This window comes from Mobula birostris, chromosome 5 (genome assembly GCF_030028105.1).
Source record: "Mobula birostris isolate sMobBir1 chromosome 5, sMobBir1.hap1, whole genome shotgun sequence".
In the NCBI taxonomy this organism is placed as follows: domain Eukaryota; kingdom Metazoa; phylum Chordata; class Chondrichthyes; order Myliobatiformes; family Myliobatidae; genus Mobula; species Mobula birostris.
The window spans coordinates 40,383,419-40,404,083 of NC_092374.1; the positions used below are offsets into that span (position 1 = coordinate 40,383,419).

Sequence of the window (20,665 nt, forward strand, 5' to 3'; positions counted from 1 at the left end):
ATGGCTGTCCCTCTTAACAATAGGTACTCCTGTTTGAGTACTGTTGGGGGGTGGGGGGGTGGGGGGGAGGGGGGACCTACCTGGGGAAAGCAACAGTGGCTGTGCCTCCGGCACAGTGTCTGGCCCTGTGGCTCAGAAGGGTAGGGGAAGGAAGAGGATGGCAGCAGTGACAGGGGACTCTATAGTTAGGGGGTCAGGCGGGCGATTCTGTGGATGCAGGAAAGAAACACGGATAGTAGTTTGCCTACCAGGTGCTGGAGTCCAGGATGTCTCTGACTGCGTCCACAATATCCTGAAGTGGGAAGATGAACAGCTAGAGGTTGTGCTACATATTGGTACCAACGACATGGGTAGAAAAAGGGAGGAGGTCCTGAAAACAGACTACAGGGAGTTAACAAGGAAGTTGAGAAGCAGGACCTCAAAGGTAGTAATCTCGAGATTATTGCCTGCGCCATGCGACAGTGTATATAGGAATACTGTGTAGAGGATAAATGCGTGGCTGAGGGATTGGAACAGGGGGCAGGGATTCATTTCTGGATCATTGGGACCTCTTTTGGAGCAGGAGTGACCTGTACAAAAAGGACGGGTTGCACTTGAATCTGAGGGGGATCACTATCCTGGCAGGGAGGTTTGCTAAGGCTATCGGGGAGAGTTTAAAATAGAATTGCCGGTGGGGGGGGGGGGGGGGGTGGAAACCGAATTAAAGAGACCAAGGAAGGAGTGGTTGGCTCACAAATCGAGAAAGCTTGTAGGCAGTGTGAGAGGGAGAATAGGCAGGTGATAGAGAAGGGATACGCTCAGACTGATGGTTTGATTTGTGTCTATTTTAATGCAAGCATCATCATAAACAAAGCAGATGAGCTTAGAGCTTGGATCAGTACTTGGAGCTATGTTGTTGAGGCCATTACAGAGACTTGGATGGGTCAAGGGCAAGAATGGTTACTTAGAGTGCCAAGCTTTAGATGTTTCAGAAAGGACAGAGAGGGAGGCAAAAGAGGTGGGGGTGTTTCACCATTGATCAGAGGCAATGTCACGGCTGCAGAAAAGGAGGAAGTCATGGAGGGATTGTCATATTAAGTCTCTGTGGGTGGAAGTTAGGAACAGGAAGGGGCCAATATTCTACTGGGTCTTTTTTTATAGACCACCCAATAGTAACAGGGACATGGAGGAGCAGACAGGGAGACAGATTCTGGAAAGGTGTAAAAATAACAGGGTCATCGTGGTGGGAGATTTTAATTTCCCAACTATTAATTGGCATTTTCCAAGAGCAAGGGGTTTAGATGGGGTGGAGTTTGTTAGGTGTGCTTCCTGACACAACATATAGATAAGCCTACAAGAGGACAGGCTGTACTTGATCTGATATCGGGAAATGAACCTGGTCAGGTGTCAGGTCTCTTAGTGGGACAGCATTTTGGAGATAGTGATCATATTCTATCTCCTTTACCATAGCATTGGAGAGGGATAGGAACAGGCAAGTCAGGAAAGTATTTAATTGGAGTAAGGGGAAATATGAAGCTATCAGGCAGGAACTTGGAAGCATAAATTGGGAACAGATATTCTCAGGGAAATGTACAGCAGAAATGTGGCAAATGTTCAGTAGATACTTGAGTGACGTTCTGCATAGGTACATTCCAATGAGAGAGGAAATGGATGGTAGGGTACAAGAACCATGGTGTACAAAGGCTGTTGAAAATCTAGTCAAGAAGAAAAGCTTATGAAAGATTCAAATAACTAGGTAATGATAGAGATCTAGAAAATTATAAGGCTAGTAGGAAGGAGCTTAAGAATGAAATTAGGAGAGCCAGAAGGGGCCATGAACCATAGAACCATAGAACATCACAGCACAGAAACAGGCCTTTTGGCCCTTCTTGGCTGTGCCGAACCATTTTTCTGCCTAGTCCCACTGACCTGCACCTGGACCATATCCCTACATACACCTCTCATCCATGTACCTGTCCAAGTTTTTCTTAAATGTTAAAAGTGAGCCCACATTTAAGAAGGCCTTGGCAAGCAGGATTAAGGAAAACTCCCAAGGCATTCTACAAGTATGTGAAGAGCAAGAGGATAAGACATGAGAGAATAAGACCAATCAAGTGTGACAGTAGAAAAGTGTGTATGGAACCGAAGGAGATAGCAGAGGTACTTAATGAATACTTTGCTTCAGTATTCACTACGGAAAAGGATCTTGGTGATTGTAGGGATGACTTGCAGCAGACTGAACAGCTTGAGCATATAGAAATTAAGAAAGAGGATGTGCTGGAGCTTTTGGAAAGCATCATGTTGGATAAGTCACTGGGACCAGATCAGATATACCCCAGGCTACTGTGGGAGGCAAGAGAGGAGATTGCTGATCCTCTGGCAATGATCTTTGCATCATCAATGGGGACAGGAGAGGTTCCAGAGTATTGGAGGGTTGCAGCTGTTGTTCCCTTATTCAAGAAAGGGAGTAGAGATAGCCCAGGAAATTGTAGACCAGTGAGTCTTACTTCAGTGGTTGATAAGTTGATGGAGAAGATCCTGAGAGGCACGATTTATGAACATTTGGAGAGGCCTAATATGATTAGGAGTAGTCAGCATAGCTTTGTCAAAGGCAGGTCACGCCTCACGAGCCTGACTGAAATTTTTGAGGATGTGAATAAACACATTGTTGAAGGTAGAGCAGTAGATATAGTCTATATGGATTTCAGCAAGGCATTTGATAAGGTACCCTATGCAAGTCTTATAGAGAAAGTAAGGAGGCATGGGATCCAAGGTGACCTTGCTTTGTAGATCCAGAATTGGCACGCCTACAGAAGGCAAAGAGTGGTTGTAGATGGGTCATATTCTGCATGGAGGTCAGTGACCAGTGGTGTGCCTCAGGGATCTGTTCTGGGACCCTTCTCTTTGTGATTTTTATAAGTGACCTGGACGAGGAAGTGGAGCGATAGGTCAGTAAATCTGCTGATGACACAAAGGTTGGGGTGTTGTGGATAGTGTGGAGGGCTGTCAGAGGTTATAGCAGGACATTACAAAAGTTAATTTACTTTACTTTAATTTAATTTACTTTACTTTATTGTCACCAAACGATTGATACTAGAGCGTACAATCATCACAGCGATATTTGATTCTGCGCTTCGCGCTCCCTGGAGTACAAATCGATAGTAAATAGCAAAAATTTAAATTATAAATCATAAATAGAAAATAGAAAAGGGAAAGTAAGGTAGTGCAAAAAAACCGAGAGGCAGGTCTGGATATTTGGAGGGTATGCCCCAGATCCGGGTCAGGATCCGTTCAGCAGTCTTATCACAGTTGGAGAGAAGCTGTTCCCAAATCTGGCCGTACGAGTCTTCAAGCTCCTGAGCCTTCTCCCAGAGGGAAGAGGGACAAAAAGTGTGTTGGCTGGGTGGGTCGTGTCCTTGATTATCCTGGCAGCACTGCTTCGACAGCGTGCGGTGTAAAGTGAATAAAATAATGAGACATAGGGCAGAGGGTATACTTCTAAGGTGAGAGATATAAAGAAAGTAATAGGTAATTGGAATGTGGGGGAAGTGGATATGAAGGCAACATCAAATAGACACGTGAACAGGAGAGCAATAAGCACAAAGTCCATGTACGGATAGATGTACAATTTAACTTCACATCATGGTTAGCACAAACATTCAGTTAAAGGGCCTAGTCGTATAATGTACTGTGTTCTATAACTTCTTTTAAGTTCTTATGGCAGATCATTAACCTGAACTGTTAACTGTTTCTCTTCCCATTGATATGCAAGACTATTGAAAAAAATCAATATTTTGGGGGTTTTTTTTTGAGTTTGGACTTCTAGCACCTTTATAATGTAAGACCATAGGAATTACTATCTTTTTTAAAGACCCTTTTGGTTACTTTCTTCTATCATCACAATAACATGATTAGAAAAATACAGGTACATTAACATTTATAAGGGACATGGACTGGTAGCTGGATAAGAAGGGTTTAGAGTGATATGGGCCAAACACAGGCATATGGGACTAGTTTAAACGGGAATCTTGGTCAGTTTGGACCAGTTGAACCAAAGGGAACATTTCCTTGCTGTATGATTCTATTAAAAGATATCAGAAATGCAAAATGATGTATGAAATTACATTAGCCAACAAAACTGTGGATCATCCTAAAGCATTTTAGGAGTACATCAAAGGCAAGAGGATAACTCAAAAAGGAATATGACTCATTAGGGACCAGAATGGCAATTGTGCACAGAGCTGCACACTGGAAGTGTGGTCTTAATTGTATGCTTCTAATTCATTCAATGTAGACTTCTAATCACTAAGAAGGACAATGTTGTTGAAGAATTCAAGGACGGGGATAGTACAATGCTTATGGATGTTATCATTAAAAAGGGCCACATATCGGATCTTTCAGCGGGCATCATAAGACCATAAGACATAGGAGCTGATTGAGTCTGCTCCACCATCCAATTCTTCCAGTCATCTCCACTCCCCTGCCTTCTCCCCATACCCTTTGATGCCCTGGCTAATCAAGAACCTATCTATCTCTGCCTTAAATGCACCCAGTGACTTGGCCTTCACAGCCGCTCTTGACAACAAATTCCACAGATTTACCACCCTCTGACTAAAGTAATTTCTCCGCATCTCTGTTCTAAATGGACGTCCTTCAATCCTGAAGTCGTGCCCTCTTGTCCTAGACTACCCTACCATGGGAAATAACTTTGTCATATCTAATCTGTTCAGACTTTTTAACATTTGGGGTGTTTCTAGAAGATTCCCCCCTCATTCTCCTGAACTCCAGAGAATACAACCCAAGAGCTGCCAGACATATCAAGTTGGATAAATTCCAGGGCCTGGCAACCTGACATCCCAGGGAGCTTTCGAGGCAAGTGAGGAGATATAACAGATTTTTTTTTATTTTTGCTGACCTTAGCTTCTCCCTCTCAAACTGCAGGGTAAATTCTATCATATTATGAACGCTGTCTCCTAAGGGTTCCTTTACCTTAAGCTCCTTAATCAAATCATACTATTTATTATAAATTACTATAAATTGTACATTGCACATTTAGACAGAGGCATAACATAGATTTTTACTCATGTATATGAAGGATGTAAGTAATAAAGTCAATTCAATTCCATCTGATTTGTTGCACAACACCCAATCCAGAATTGCCTCTCCCCTAATGCGCTCTACCACAAGCTGCTATAAAAAGCCATCTTTATATAAAAGTCCAGCACCAACCTGATTTTCCCCAATCTATGTGCATATTGAAATCCCCCATGATTAACATAACATTACTATTTTTACATGCCTTTTTCTATCCGCTGTTGCAATTTGTATCCCACGTCCTGGCTACTATTTGGAGGCCTGTATATAATCCCATCAAAGCCTTTTTACCCTTGCAGTTTTGTAACTCTACCCACAATGATTCTACATTTTCTAATCCTACATCACTTCTTTCTAAGGATTTGATTTCAATTTTTATCAACAGAGCCATACCATCCCCTCTGCCTACCTACCCGTCTTTTTGACACAATTTATACCCTTGAATGTTAAGTTCCCCATCTTCTTTCAGCCACGACTCTGTGATGTCCATAACATCATACCTGCCAATCTCTGTGTTATCTTATTCCGTATACTACAGTATGTGCGTTTAAATAAATCTTAGCAATTCCGATGCTCTTACATTAAAGATATTGCAGATTTTGCAAATAAGTACAAAACACTTAAATGAGTAGTTATACTTAACTGTAATGTCTTATTATTTTGTGTCACTATCATATTCACATTTCAGACAATTGCTAGCCAATATTATGAGACGCAGCAGCCATCACATAGCTCCTACAAATGCACAATAATACATGGTAAAAGTTAAAAGGCAAAGCATTTTAACGAAGTTATTAAAAAAAAACTAAAATGTAGTAAATCACCTGGCCAACATAAATTCAGAAGGCCTGTGCCATTGTACCTGTGACCAAGCATGATCTCTTCAAATTTATTCTAGCAGGAATACAACTGTATCCATCATACAACTGAAACTGCTTTTCAAGTATGATTTAAGGTACTACAATGAAAAATAATTTTTCCTAAACACCAATCTTTTGGATAGAAACTTGCAGTTAAATGTTGGGATATTGCTACTCTAAGGGGCAATAGCGTACAGTTACTAAGTAATCAAAACATTGAACTTTCTCTCCTACCCCTAACCTTAAAACAAACAAACGGTGGCCTACTTACACAGAATTATTAAGGTCCAAGGTTACATTTTCTGCCCCAACATCACTCACAGTAAACCATCAAAAACAGTGAGCAACTGCAATAAACTATCAGTAAACTTGATTCCGCGGCTAGAATGACCGTACCATTCAAAAGTATAATGATACACGTACAGGAGTGAGATATGCCAACTAGTGGAGGGGTGCCACAGCAACAACCTGGCTCTCAGATTATGTCAAGATGAAAGAGCTGATTGTGGACTTCAGGAAGGGTAAGACGAAGGAACACATACCAATCCTCAGAGAGAGATCGGAAGTGGAGAGAGTGAGCAGCTTCAAGTTTCTGGGTGTCAAGATCTCTGAGGATCTAACCTGGTCCCAATATATTGATGTAGTTAGAAAGAAAGCAAGACAGCAGCTATACTTTATTAGGAATTCAAAGAGATTTGGCATATCAACAAATACACTCAAAAACTTCTATAGTTGTACTATGGAGAGCATTCTGACAGGCTGCATTACAGTCTGGTACGGGGGCAGGGGGGTGGGGGGAAGCTACTGCACAGGACCAAAAGAAGCTGCAGAAGGTTGTAAATCTAGTCAGCTCCATCTTGGGCACTAGCCTACAAAGAACCCAGGACATCTTCAGGGAGTGGTGTCTCAGAAAGACAGCCGTCCATTATTAAGGATCTCCAGCACCCAGGGCATGCCCTTTTCTCACTGTTACCATCAGGTAGGAGGTACAGAAGTCTGAAGGCACACACTCAGTGATTCAGGAACAGCTTCTTCCCCGCTGCCATCTGATTCCTAAGTGAACATTGAACCTTTGGACACTACCTCACTTTTTTTTTAATATACAGTATTTCTGTTTTTGCACTTTTGAAAATATCTATTCAATATACGTAATTGATTTACTTGTTTATTGATTATTATTTTTATTTTTTTTCTCTTCTGGATTACATATTGCATTGAACTGCTGCTGCTAAGTTAACAAATTTCACGTCACATGCTGGTGATAATAAACCTGATTCTGATTACTTGAAGTTACACTGCTGTAAACTAAGTTGATTTCTGATGTTTCACAGTCATACACTTTGTCAGAATTAAGGTCAAATAAAATATTACTACCAATTTTAGAAATGTGAGGTCAGAGGAAAAGTGAATTATTTGGTCACACTGAACAAGTCCTGCCCTATTTCACATCCAAAATTGGTAGTGAAAACATCCATAGGTAATGGCTGTTAATAAAGAAATTTCTTTGCTGTTTTGGATAACCTTAAGAAGGTATGTGGCTAAACGTTTAGGAGGTCATTCAATTAAATCATGAATGATGTGCACTTCAATCACATTTACCCACTTTAGGTATTAATGAATATGGTTTAAATAATTCAATTATCCCAGCACTTTCCAAACATGGATTCCAAAGTTTAGAAAAAAGCTTAAGGCCAACTAGGCCTGTAGAATTTAGCAATAAGTATCTGACTGACTACCAAGTCCACTTTCTCATCTGATTCCCATACCACCAGACTTGTTTACAGCGAAAAAATACTACAGTTCTCAACTTTGAATGTATTCAACAATCAAGCACTCATGGCCCTTTCAGTGGAAGTTGCAAAGGAGTCAATATTTTGAGTTAACAAATTTCATTGCTTCTCATGCCAAAATAGGCAAACACAAATTTTGACATTACTTTCCTAGTTCTAGACTCCAAGTGAGAGAAAACAGGCTCTTTGATTAACAAGCCTGTTAAAAATTTCGATGCTAAATTGAAAACATTTTTCATCCTGCTACTGAATCCAGCACTTCTATAATGCTAAAACAGAACTCACAATACAGAAATGAGGACCACACTGACGTCCCCAGAAGGCATTTTCAACTGGTAATGTCATAAGTAACCCATTAACTACACTTTAATCTGTACAAGGAAAATACCACTTCACAGAACTAAATATTTAGTTTTGCCGCTAAATTAAGGGAAAAAATAAATTAATTTCTTCCTTAGGAAACTTGGTATCTTATAATACAACATAGATTATCCTGGTTCAATTTCCCCGTTTACAAAACCATCTGTATTATCAGAGTTCTGATTTGAGGCAACAGTCCTGTTTAAGGTGTAGCTGTCTGACCTACTAATTTTTTTCCAACGCTTCATAATTTACGGTAACATTTCTCTTTTAGTGCGTTCAGGTTTAAGGCAACACTTGGGTGCGGCTGAAAAGGTAAATATTTTGGCTAACAAAAATGCCAGTCATCTTGATTCCATCAGGAAAAAAACATCTGATCTCCTCACACATCATCAGTTTACGGCATCAATACAGAGTGTCCTACTGTCCTGAAATTTCTCTGTTAAGTGGGAGACACCTAATATTCATTGGAACAATCCCTCAGAATCCACCAGTTCAACATTCTCAAACTCCACTGCATTTAACACTATAAAGCAATAGGAGGTGTATTATTAAAAACTAATGTTTAAATCGTTTAAGAGATTATTTGTTTTACTTTTAATGTCAGGTTCTTTAATAGAGATTTCAAATCCCCTGCCCGAGGTTCTCAAATACTCGCCACACTAACTTATTTACGGAAGAACTGATACTCATGACAGATGTCTATACTGGCCAATCAGAAATATAAACATAAAATTTCCAGAGACGCTCTTCCAATCAATGCGCTGAACGTACATTCCCCGCCCCACCAGTATTGTAAAGGTTTGGTTGCACTGTAAGCTTTGAGCCCAGCGGTAAAGGAAGGCCCGATCCGCCGCGTTCGCGTAAAGCCAGCTCCCAGAAGTAGAGAGCCCGGCACATTCACATCACGACCTGAACCGGCAGCGCCTGGCAGCCCTATGTTAACAATAAGCGAGCACCTTAAGACAATTCAAAATAAACGGACGAGATTATGAATTCCCTACGAATAAAAAGGGACAATAATCAACGGACGTACCCAGAAATTATCCACGAACTGCGACATCTTGGAGCCGTCGTCGTTGCTGCCGCTCCTCTGATGGTGAACAACTGTCCACCTCAGGCGCGTTCGTTATTTGGGACAGATGGAACGAGAAAGGAAGGATTAGCGGGGCGGGGAGGGAAGGGTGGTTTCTCGTTTTAATATTTTGACAAAATGAATCGTTTCAGCGATTTGGAATTTTTTCAGCAAAATAATATACAGCCAGCGCAAACTCTGCGGCTCTGCCACTCTCCGGCCGGTCCGCCCGAGTGCAGCCTGTCACTCCGGCGCGCGCAGGGCGCAGGCGCGCACGCACGGCGCTCGCTCTCCGGCCGGCCGGCCGGCGCGGCGCGGCGCGCGAGAGCCGGGCCAGCCGAGCAGCTGAGCACATCGTACAGCCGCAAGGCGAATTGGGCTGGCTGGGGATAAGCAGTCCAAGTATTGCTGTGACAAATACATTACAGCAAAACAAAACAGTAACGTTAGTAATAAACGCACACCCACATAAATACCACAGCTGTCGTCAATCCTAAAATTGTATACATTTCCATTGTCTGCAGTTTAATTTTCATTATAACCTATTTGTGGTCATATCTAGAATGCATCTATTGTGCAAGGATATAAAATCTCTGGGAAAATCGAAGTCTGATAGCTAACAACCACCCTGCAAATATGATTTTCCTTTTGATGTATAGCTCTTCCCATTGGCGCTTGCCTATTAATTCGTGGTGCCTGCTTTCACAATTGTTTTGGTACCCTATAATTTTGAGTTTCATTACACTAAGGTATGAAGTTATTAGTTTGATATACCAGCTCTCGATTAATTTATTATGTATTACACCTCGTATTGTCTATAACTCAATGAATTTAAAACATTGAATTTTGCAGTATCAGGTAACCTATTTGTCCTGTGTTTCCTCTCTCTCCTTCCAATCCTCCTGAAGACCCCTCAATTTTGTTCCCTTTCCCCTAACCTCCCTTCCAGTCTCTTAAATCTAATTTCCATCCATCTTCTCACCGATGCTGCTTGGCCCACTGAAATCCTCCCGTGGTTTGTTTTAGTTATTTTATAATGTTACAATCTTACTACTTTGTACTTCATAATTGTTCTGCAGCTAATTATCCCATTTGTATATTCAGTGAGTGATGTGGCTTACATGGATTCTGATTTCTGTGTAAGTATGTCATTTCAAGTGGAAAGTAGCTTTTATTCCAGTGCCCAAAGTGCTCATTTTTTAAATGGGCATATAGCAGCCACTTCTACATTGCCATCATTATGCTCTGGAAAAAAAAATTGGGAAAAATATGAGTATTGTACTGTGAGGGGATCCTGGAGTACCCCTATTAACTGTTTGGAAACAGACATTTATTATTGATGGTTTGTTTGGAAGGGAGAGAGAGAGACAGAGTTATTTACCACCGATATTTGCTTTGGGGGGGGGGGGTGAGAGAGAGAGAGAGAGAGAGAGAGAGAGAGAGAGAGAGAGAGAGAGAGAGAGAGAGAGAGAGAGAGAGAGAGAGAGAGAGATAGATAGATAGATAGATAGATAGATAGATAGATATTGAGATTGAGATTAACAGTTGGGCTGTCACTTTAAGGCATTGGAAGTAACTTTGGATTTCTACTGAGTTTGGAGTTGGAGACAGCACCGAGCAGCTCGAAGGTTGCCTTGGTGACCGAAGACAGTGTTAATTAATGGACAGTCGATGTTATGATTTTCAGCAGGTTGTTGATGTTACTTCCAAGGACTTGTTGCCTGCTTGTACTCCTTTACAGACAAAGAAGGGAGGGACTCTTTGAATGACAGGTGATGCTCAGCACAGAAATAAATAGGAGGTCAGATGATACCGACCTCAGGACACATGATCTGGACACTGAATGAGCATTGTTGTGCCCGCAGAGAAAGTGGGTTTTGGAGGATCGATCCAAATTGCTATTCCATCGGTGAAGAAGGGGTTGACTGGTGGGGCATTGTCTATGTGTCCACCCTCGCCTGGGTGATAGCTCCACCACCGAAGACCAGTCCCCCGGTTAAAGTCACAGTCGGTGACTTGTAAAAGATTTCAGAGGACGACGAGAAGATCGACGGCATCAGCTCACCTGAAGACTCATATATCCATCTCTCTCTCTCTCTCTCCCCTCAACTAAATACCACGAACTGAACTGAACTTTACTCAACATCGTAAGACTATATCTTTTTACCCCTAGACTTAAAGAAGCTTGGTTTTTTCATACATATATATTCCACACTTACTTTTATATATAATCATTGCTAACCTGTTTGATTTATCTACATTTATATTACTGTATTGCATAGTTACTAATAAATATTAGTAGTTTATAGCAATACAAGACTCCAAAGTGGTTTCTATTTCTGCTGGTTTCTTAACCCCCGTCACGGGGTACGTGACAGTACTAATCTTACTTTTTAGTGCTATCAATAAATAACGTGAAAATACTTGTAAATGAATACTTCCTTTCTAACATCTTTCACATTTATTTTTGTCAATTGGTATCAGCTTTTCTTTATGCTTTTGGGCCAGCTAGGCCTTGCTGACCAAGATGTCCTACTCTTCTTGCATTTGGCCTATATCTTCCTTGGCCTGTCCCTACCCATGTACCTGACCAAATTACAAATGTTTGTACATGTAAACACAGTAACTGTAACCCCCACACCCCCACAGCTTCCTCTGGTAGCTCAAACCATGTCCCCACCACTGTTAGTGTGGAATAAGTTTCTCTTCTGGTCCTGTTTAAAGTTTTCCCTTCTCACTTTAAATGCAAGCCTTCTAGTTTTAGACTCCTCTAGCCTAAGAAAAAAAAGACTTCAACCATCTACCTTATCGACTCTGACCTGTTGAGTTCCTCCAGCATTTCATGTGTGTTAGACTATCTATTTGCCTTATGGTTTTATGTACTTCTTTACATCCAATTCTCTATATAACCTCGCCCAATGCACTACTGTAGTATTGACTATTGCATCATTACAGGCATTAGCTTCAAAACGTGATGTTAAACCAAGTTTCAGCAGAGGAACTCTCCTGCTATCATGATCACCATTTATATCTGAGGCAAAACATTAAGACATGAAAATTGCTACTCCATTTCCCTAAATAGCACCTTCAGCAATACAGACATAGTGTTAACAGATGTTCAAGGAAAATGAAAGATGATGCAGTAATAAATTTTTTTAAATAAAATCGGTGAGCTACAGCTGCTTTTCTATCCAATCCAATGTGTCTACTGTTTACGAGAGGAAAGAAATGCTTATAGAGTAGATTATTCCACCTCCCCCAACTTTTGTTATTCACCAGCCTTCATCACCCTCTTCCCTTTCAGCCACTTTTTCATACTTTTGCACTTCCATCTCTTCTGGTGTCCCTCCCCACTATAAGGCCTCTCTTTTGTTTTCCCATGTCAATAAACATTATGTTTAATCTAATTTTCCCCCATTCTGATAAAACATTAACCTGAAGAATTATATTTTCATCTACACAGGGTATGCCAAACCATGCTATTTATTGAGCCCAATTATTTTAATTTTTTATTTGTTGTTAATAACACCTTATAACATGTTTGTTTCTAATTAGTTTAAAAATGCATGCTAGACAATTAATTTAAATGTGGTTACTGTTAGAATATTTGATCAAATATGATATTATGACATTCTACATAAACTAATGTTATTCCAGTGAAAATTTGATCTTATTTGTTTGAATAACTATCTTAGATTCCAAATTAAAATTAAATTTATTAACTAAGTACTCTGACATGCTAACCAAAGTTAAACTTTTCCTGAAAATTTAAATTGGGAGGTTTGCAAATCTTAAACTCAAAATCAAAATTATTTTACACCATGAGAAGGTAATGATTTCAATAAGAAACCATCCCTTATTTAAATTGACACAATCCTCAAATATTTCTGTTACATCCCTTGGAAGCTAATCAACACATTAACTTACAGCAAAGCATCACTTATAGAAACATAGAAAACCTACAGTACAATACAGGCCCTTCAGCCCACAAAGCTGTGCCGAACATGTACTTACTTTAGAAATTACCTAGGGTTACCCATAGCCCTCTATTTTTCTAAGCTCCATGTACCTGTCCAGGAGTCTCTTAAAAGACCCTATAGTAACCGCCTGAACCACCGTTGCAGGCAGCCCATTCCACACACTCACTACGCTCTGGGTAAAATACTTACCCCTGACATCTCCTCTGTACCTACTTCCTAGCACCTTAAAACTGCACTCCCATGCTAACTATTTCAGCTCTGGGAAAAAGCCTTTGACTATCCACATGATCAATGCCTCTCATCATCTTATACACCTTTATCAGGTCACTTCTCATCCTCCGTCACCCCAAGGAAAAAAGACTGAGTTCATTAAACCTATTCTCATAAGGCATGCTCCCCAATCCAGGCAACCTCCTTGTAAATCTCCTCTGCACCCTTTCCATGGTTTCCACATCCTTCCTGTAGTGAGGCAACCAGAAATGAGCACAGTACTCCAACTGGGGTCTGACCAGGGTCTTATATAACTGCAACATTACCTCTCAGCTCCTAAACTCAATTCCATGATGGATGAAGGCCAACGCACCATTTGCTTTCTTAACCACAAAGTCAACCTGCACAGCAATTTTGAGTGTCCTATGGACTCCGACCCCAAGGTCCCTCTGATCCTCCATACTGCTGGGAGTCTTACCATTAATACTATATTCTGCCATCATATTTGACCTACCAAAATGAACCACCTCACAATTATCTGGGTTAAACTCCATCTGCCACTTCTCAGCCCAGTTTTGCATCCTATCAATGTTCCACTGTAACCTCTGACAGCCCTCCACACTATCCACAACACCCCCAAACCTTTGTGTCATCAGCAAATTTACTAACCCATCCCTCCATTTCCTCATGCAGGTCATTTATAAAAATCACGCAGAGAAGGGTCCTAGAACAGATCCTGAGGCACACCACTGGTCACCAACCTCCATGCAGAATATGATCCGTCTACAACCACTCTTTGCCATCTGTGGGCAAGGCAGTTATGGATACACAAAGCAATGTCCCCTTGGATCCCATGCATCCCTACTTTCTCAATAAGCCTTGCATGGGGTACCTTGTCAAATGCCTTGCTGAAATCCATATACACTGCATCTATAATTATAAGCTCAAAATTTTTAAAAGGTTTTGCTGGGAAATATTATTGAACTTAAGACCATAAGATTAAGGATTAAGCCGTTTGGCCCATCGAGTCTGCTCCACCATTTGATCATGGCTGATCCATTTTTCCTCTCAGCCCCAATCTCCTGCCTTCTTCCTGTATCCCTTCATGCCCAGACCAATCAAGAATCTATCAACCTCTGCCTTAAATATACATAAAGACTTGGCCTCCACAGCTACCTGTGGCAAAGAATTCCACAGATTTGCTACTCTCTGGCTAATGTAATTCCTCCTCATCTTCATTCTGAAAGGACGGCCCTTTATTCTGAGGCTGTCTCCTCTGGCCCAGACTCTCCCACCACAGGAAACATCCTTTTCACATCCACTCTATCAAGGCCTTTCACCATTTGATAGGTTTCAATTAGGTCACCTTTCATTCTTCTGAATTCTATTGAATACAGGCCCAGAGACATCAAATGTTCTTCATATAACAAGCCGTTCAATCTTGGAATAATTTTTGTAAACCTCCCTTGAAACTCAGCACATCTTTCTTAATATAAGGGGCCCAAAACTGCTCACAATACTCCAAGTGAGGCCTCACCTGTGTTTTATAAAGCCTCAACATTACATCCTTGCTTTTATATTCTTGTCCTCTTATAATGAATGCTAACATTGTATTTGCCTTCCTCACCGCAAACTCAACCTGAAAATTAACCTTTAGGGAATCCTGCACAAGGACTCCCAAGGTCCTTTGTGCCCCAGATTTCTGAAATTTTTCTCCATTTAGAAAATAGTCTACCTTTTTATTCCTTCTGTTGAAGTGCATGACCATACACTTCCCAGCACTGTATTCCATCTGCCACTTCTTTGTCAATTTTCCTAATCTGTCTAAGTCCGTCTGTAGCCTCTTTATTTCCTCAAACCTACCTGCCCTTCCACCTATCTTTGTATCGTCTGCAAACTTTGCAACAAAGCTATCATCCAAATCATTGACATACAATGTATTTTTTAAAAAAGTCCTAGCACAGATCCTGTGGAACTTCACTAGTCACAGGCAGCTAGCCAGAAAAGGCTCCCTTTATTCCCACTCTTTGCCTCCTGCCAATCAGCCAAAGCTTTATCCATGCTAGTATCTTTCCCATATACCATGGGCTCATAGCTTGTTAAACAATCTCATATGTGGCAGCTTGTCAAAGGCCTTCTGAAAATCCAAGTACACAACATCAATTGATTCTCTTTTGTCTTTCCTGCTTGCTATTTCTTCAAAGAATTCCAACAAATTTGTCAGGCAAGAATTTCCCTTGAGAAAACTATGCTGACGATGGCCTTTTTTATCATGTGCCTCAAAGTGCCCAAAGCTACATCCTTAACAATTGACTCCAACATCTTCACAACAACTGACATCAGACTTAACTGGCCTGTAATTTCCTTTCTTCAGCCTCTCTTCCTTCTTGAAGAGTGAAGTGACATTTGCAGTTTTCCAGTCTTCTGGTGCCATTCCAGAATCAAGTGATTCTTGCAAGATCATTACTAATGCCTCCACAATCTCTTCAGCCACCTCTTTCAGAACCCTGCAGGGTACACCATCTGGTGCAGGTGACATATCTACCTTCAGACCTTTCCATTTCCAAAAAATTTCTCCATATAATGGAAACTCCACACACTTCTGACCTGACACTCTGGAACCCCCACCATATTGCTAGTGTCTTCCACAGTGAAGACTTATGAAAAATTCAGTTCATCCACCATTTTCTTGTCCCCCATTAGTACCTCTCCAGTATTGTTTTCCAGTGGTCTGATATCTATTCTTGCCTCTCTTTTACACTTTATGTACCTGAAGAAACTTTTGGTATCCTTTTTAATATTATTGGCTGGCTTACTTTTGTATTCCATCTTTTCCTTAATTACTTCTTTAGTTGCCTTCTGTTGGTTTTTAGATAGATAGATAGACAGATAGATTTACTTTATTGATCCCGAGGGAAATTGGGTTTCGTTACAGCCGCACCAACCAAGAATAGAGCATAAATATAGCAATACAAAAACCACAAACAATCAAACAACAAAATGCAAACTATGCCAGATGGAAAATAAGTCCAGGACCAGTCTATTGGCTCAGGGTGTCTGACCCTCCATGGGAGCAGCTGCAAGTTCGATGGCCACAGGCAGGAACAACCTCCCGTGCCGCCCAGTGTTGTATCTCAGTGGAATATGGCTGAAGTCCGACAGTAAAAAGTTCAATATCCGGTCTACAGACACGTTCCTCAATCGTAATATGACCCGGATTGCACCATCTGTTGTTAACCAGAACAGTAAGCACCCAACTCCTTTACGCTTACCGCTCTCAGTGCACTTCCGGTCAGCCCAAATGATCTGGAAGCCGTCCATGGAAAAGTTTTGATCGGGTATGCCCTTGTTCAGCCCCGTTCCAGTGAAACACATAACACTGCACTCCCGAAATATTCTCTGACGCCTGGCTAGCACCGTGAACTCATCTATTTTATTACCCACCAAACTCCTCTTCTCCATAAGTCTCTGTTGTCTCAACCCGGTCCTCTTTCTTCGACTTTGTGATCCCCCTCTGCATCCTCTGTGTGTTTTCCTCCAGATTTCAGCAGGGGTGTCCGCCACACTGCTCGCTAAACCGGCCGGCATATTTCTTTTAAAAGCTCCCCAATCCTCTGATTTCCAACTAATTTTTTTCTCTATCATATGCCCTCCCGTTGGCTTTTATGTTGACTTTAACTTCTTTTGTTAGCAACGGTTGTGTCATCTTGCCTTTAGAATACTTCTTTCTCTTTGGGATGTATATATCCTGTGCCTTCCGAATAGCTTCTGGAAATTCCAGCTATTGCAGCTCTGCCATCATCCCTGCCTATATTCTTTTCCAATCAATTTTGGCCAACTCTTCTCTCGTGCTTCTGTAATTCCCTTTACTCCACTGTAATACTGATACATCTGACTTTAGCTTCTCCTTCTCAAATTTCTAGGTGAATTTTATCATATTATAATTACTTTCCCCAAAGGGTTCTTTTACCTTAAGCTCTCTAATCAATTCTGCTTCATTGCACAACACTCAGTCCAGAATAACTGGTCCCATAATGGGCTCAACCATGAGCTGCTCCAAAAAGCCATCTCATAGGCCTTCTAGAAAATCCCCCTCCTGGGATCCAGCACCAACCCAATTTTCCCAATCTACCCACATATTAAAATCCCCCTTGATTGTTGTAACATTGCTCTTTTGACATTTATTTTCTATCTCTTGTTGTAACTTGGAAACAATATCCTTACTACTGTTTGAGGGTCTGTATATAACTTTCATTGGAGTCTTTTTACTCTTGCAGTTCCTTAGCTCTATCCACAACAATTCAACACCTTTCAACACCATGTCACCTCTTTCTAATGATTTGATTTCATTTTAAACAAACAGAGCCATGCCACCCCCTTGCCTTCCTGCCTGTCCTTTCAGTACATGTATCATTGGACATTAAGCTCCCAGCTATAATCTTCTTCAGGCATGATTCAGCAACACCATACATGCTAATTTAAATAAGCTACTAATTCATCTACCTTATTTCATATACTGTACATACTTAAATATAACACCTTCAGTTCTGTATTCACCCTTTTCAATTTTGTCCACCTTTTACATTGCAACTCATCGTGTTAACTACAATTTTGCCCTATCATCAATCTCACCTTGCTAAGAGTTTCATTACACATTGCCTTTGTTTGTAAACCAACTACCTCGACCTCAGTACTTTCACTATGGTTCCCATCCTCTTGCAAAATAAGTTTAAACTCTCACAAACAACTCTAGCAAACCAGCCCGGAAGGATATTGGACGCCCCTCAGGGTCAGGTGTCACCCATCCCTTTTGCACAGATCATACCTTTCTCAGAAGAGATCACAATGATTCATAAATCGGAAACCCCTGCCCTCTGCACCAGTTCCTCAGCCACACATACACCTGCCAAATCATCCTATTCTTACCCTCATCGGCATGTGGCGCAGGCAGCAATCCAGAGGTTATTACCCTGGAGGTCCTGTTTTTCAGTTTTCTACCTAGCTCCCCAAAATCTCTCTTCAGGATCTCCTCAAATTGTTTATCTATGTCATTGCAAGAAATAATTTATTCAATTAAATATCAATAATTTTTGGAAATGGTATATTTTAAAGTATTAATAAGCTAGAAATTGTGAGTTATAATTTTCAATTTGAACCCAAACTTAGTTTTCCAACATCATGATTCAATTTGCTCTCCTCTACCCAACTGGGAAAGATAATTTTCATTTTAAAAAAATCCTTAAATTTTGAAAGATAAACAGAAGAGATTTGCAATGCTGGAAATCCAAAGTAACACTCATAAGCTTCTGGAAGAAATCAGCAGGTCTGGCAGCATCTTTGGAGAGGAATCAAGAGCCAACTTTTTGGGCCAAGACCCTTCATCAGAACTTTTGAATGATAACCTGGTACATTATACTGATGGAATTTCCACAAAACACTGCTAACCAACTGAAATAACTATGTTTGTTAAATTAATTTTTTTATTTAAAATATCCATATCAATGATATATTTGTCTAATTGATTGATATGTTAATTTTCAGTCATTTATTTTCATTTAAATTTAGTAGCTTTTTCCAAAGTCACCCATCTGTATCCTTGCATCCAAAAAGATTTCTTGGCAAATATGCACACAGACCCAATTAGCAGAAACTTGCTACACCGGTTGTTTTCATGGAAGGTGCCAGCTTCCAGCATGACATTTTTGTAAACTTGTGCTACAGATCATGGAAACACAATTTACGCTAAGATAATTTTCTTCTGTAATATCATTATTTTTGCAATTGCTTTGTTTGATCTGAGGCAAATTTGAGCTAGAAATGAGTGTTAACCAGAAGATAAAAATGAAAATAGAATGTTGGAAACACTCAGACAGCATACGTAAAAAGTGGAAAAGTTATCTTTCTGGTCAGGGACACTAGATAAGGACTGGGAAGGAGAGAAAACAAGTTAATATTAAGTTGCAGGAAGGGTAGGGAAAGGGTGGAGAGAAAGAACAATCAACAAGTCCAGGGTTGTCCTGGGGAGAAGCTATAAATAAGATCATCTTAATACAATGCTTATTTTTTTTAAAATGTTTCATTCAAGTGAAGAGGCCTTTGCAAGCTGAGTCAGCAATTAATTGTCCATGCTAATTGCTCCTGAGATGTGGTGGTGAGCTGGCTACTTGAACCACTGCAGTCCTTGAGTGTGGATATACTCATACTGATGAAGGATTTTGACCCCAATAACAGTGAAGAAATGATGATACATTTCCAAGTCGGATGGTAAGTGGCTTGGAAGGTGATGCTTTTTTTTTGTCCTTTTCCTTCCATTTGGTAGCGATCATGGGCTTGGAAGATTCTGCCTGAAGAATCTTGGTGAGTTCCTGGAGCGCATCCTGTAGATGCTACGTACTGTTGCTACTGTGCATTGATGGTGAAGGAAATGGGTGGTTGTGGATGGGATGTCTATCAAGTGAGCTATTATGTCCTGCATGGTGTCCACTTCCTGAGTGTTTCTGAAGCCACGTACATCCAGGTAAGTGGAGAGTATTCCATCACACAAAGCCTTAGATATGGTGGACATGATTTGTGAAGTCAGGAAGCAAGTTACTCATGGCAAGTTTCGTAACCGCTAATCTGCTGTTATACGTAAATGGGCAAATGGCAATTCCACTTCAGCTTCTGCACAATGTTAACCTAGGATATTGATAGTGGGAGATTTCGTTATGGTAATGCCATTTAATATAGGTGAGTTACATTTGTTTGTTCAAAATGGATCCCATTTTGTTCAGCTGGGATCTAACTTTATAGTTTTCTGAAAGTGGCCACATAGATTTATAGGGTGGTTTTAAGAAGGCATATTACATGCTTAACCTTATTAATCAAGGCACTGAGTTCAAAAGTCAGGAAGTCATGCTGCAGCTTTATAAATCTGTAGTCAGACCATATCTGCATACAGTTCTGGTCGTCCGATTATAGGAAAGATGTCAAGGCTTTCAAAAACAGGGAGTACAGAAGAGGTTTACCAGAATACTGCCTGGATTACAGGGCACATACTATAATGAGAGGTTGGACAAACTTGTGTTGTTTTCTCTGGAGAGGCAGAGGCTGAGAAGAAATTTGATAGAGGTTTGTAAGATTATCAGAGATATAGTGTTGACAGACAGTATCTTTGTCCCAGAGTTGGAACGCCTAATATCAGAGGGCATGCATTTAAGGTAAGAGGGGGCAAGTTCAATGGAGATGTACGACGCAAGTTGTTTTTAATTACACACACACACACATACACACACAGTGTTGGGTGCTTGGAATGCACTGCCAGGGGTGGTAGTAGAG

General features: G+C 40.7%; 1 protein-coding gene across 2 annotated transcripts in view; it reads right to left on the bottom strand.

Moving 5' to 3' along the window:
- Positions 1-9,412, bottom strand: part of fcho2 (FCH and mu domain containing endocytic adaptor 2) — a 216,065-nt gene extending 206,653 nt beyond the window's left edge. For both annotated transcript variants that reach the window (XM_072257932.1, XM_072257931.1), the window contains exon 1: positions 9,120-9,412. In XM_072257932.1, coding sequence (XP_072114033.1) covers positions 9,120-9,146 — 27 coding nt within the window. In that variant the 5' untranslated portion in view covers positions 9,147-9,412. The remainder of the gene's footprint in view (positions 1-9,119) is intronic.
- Positions 9,413-20,665: the final 11,253 nt, after the last annotated feature.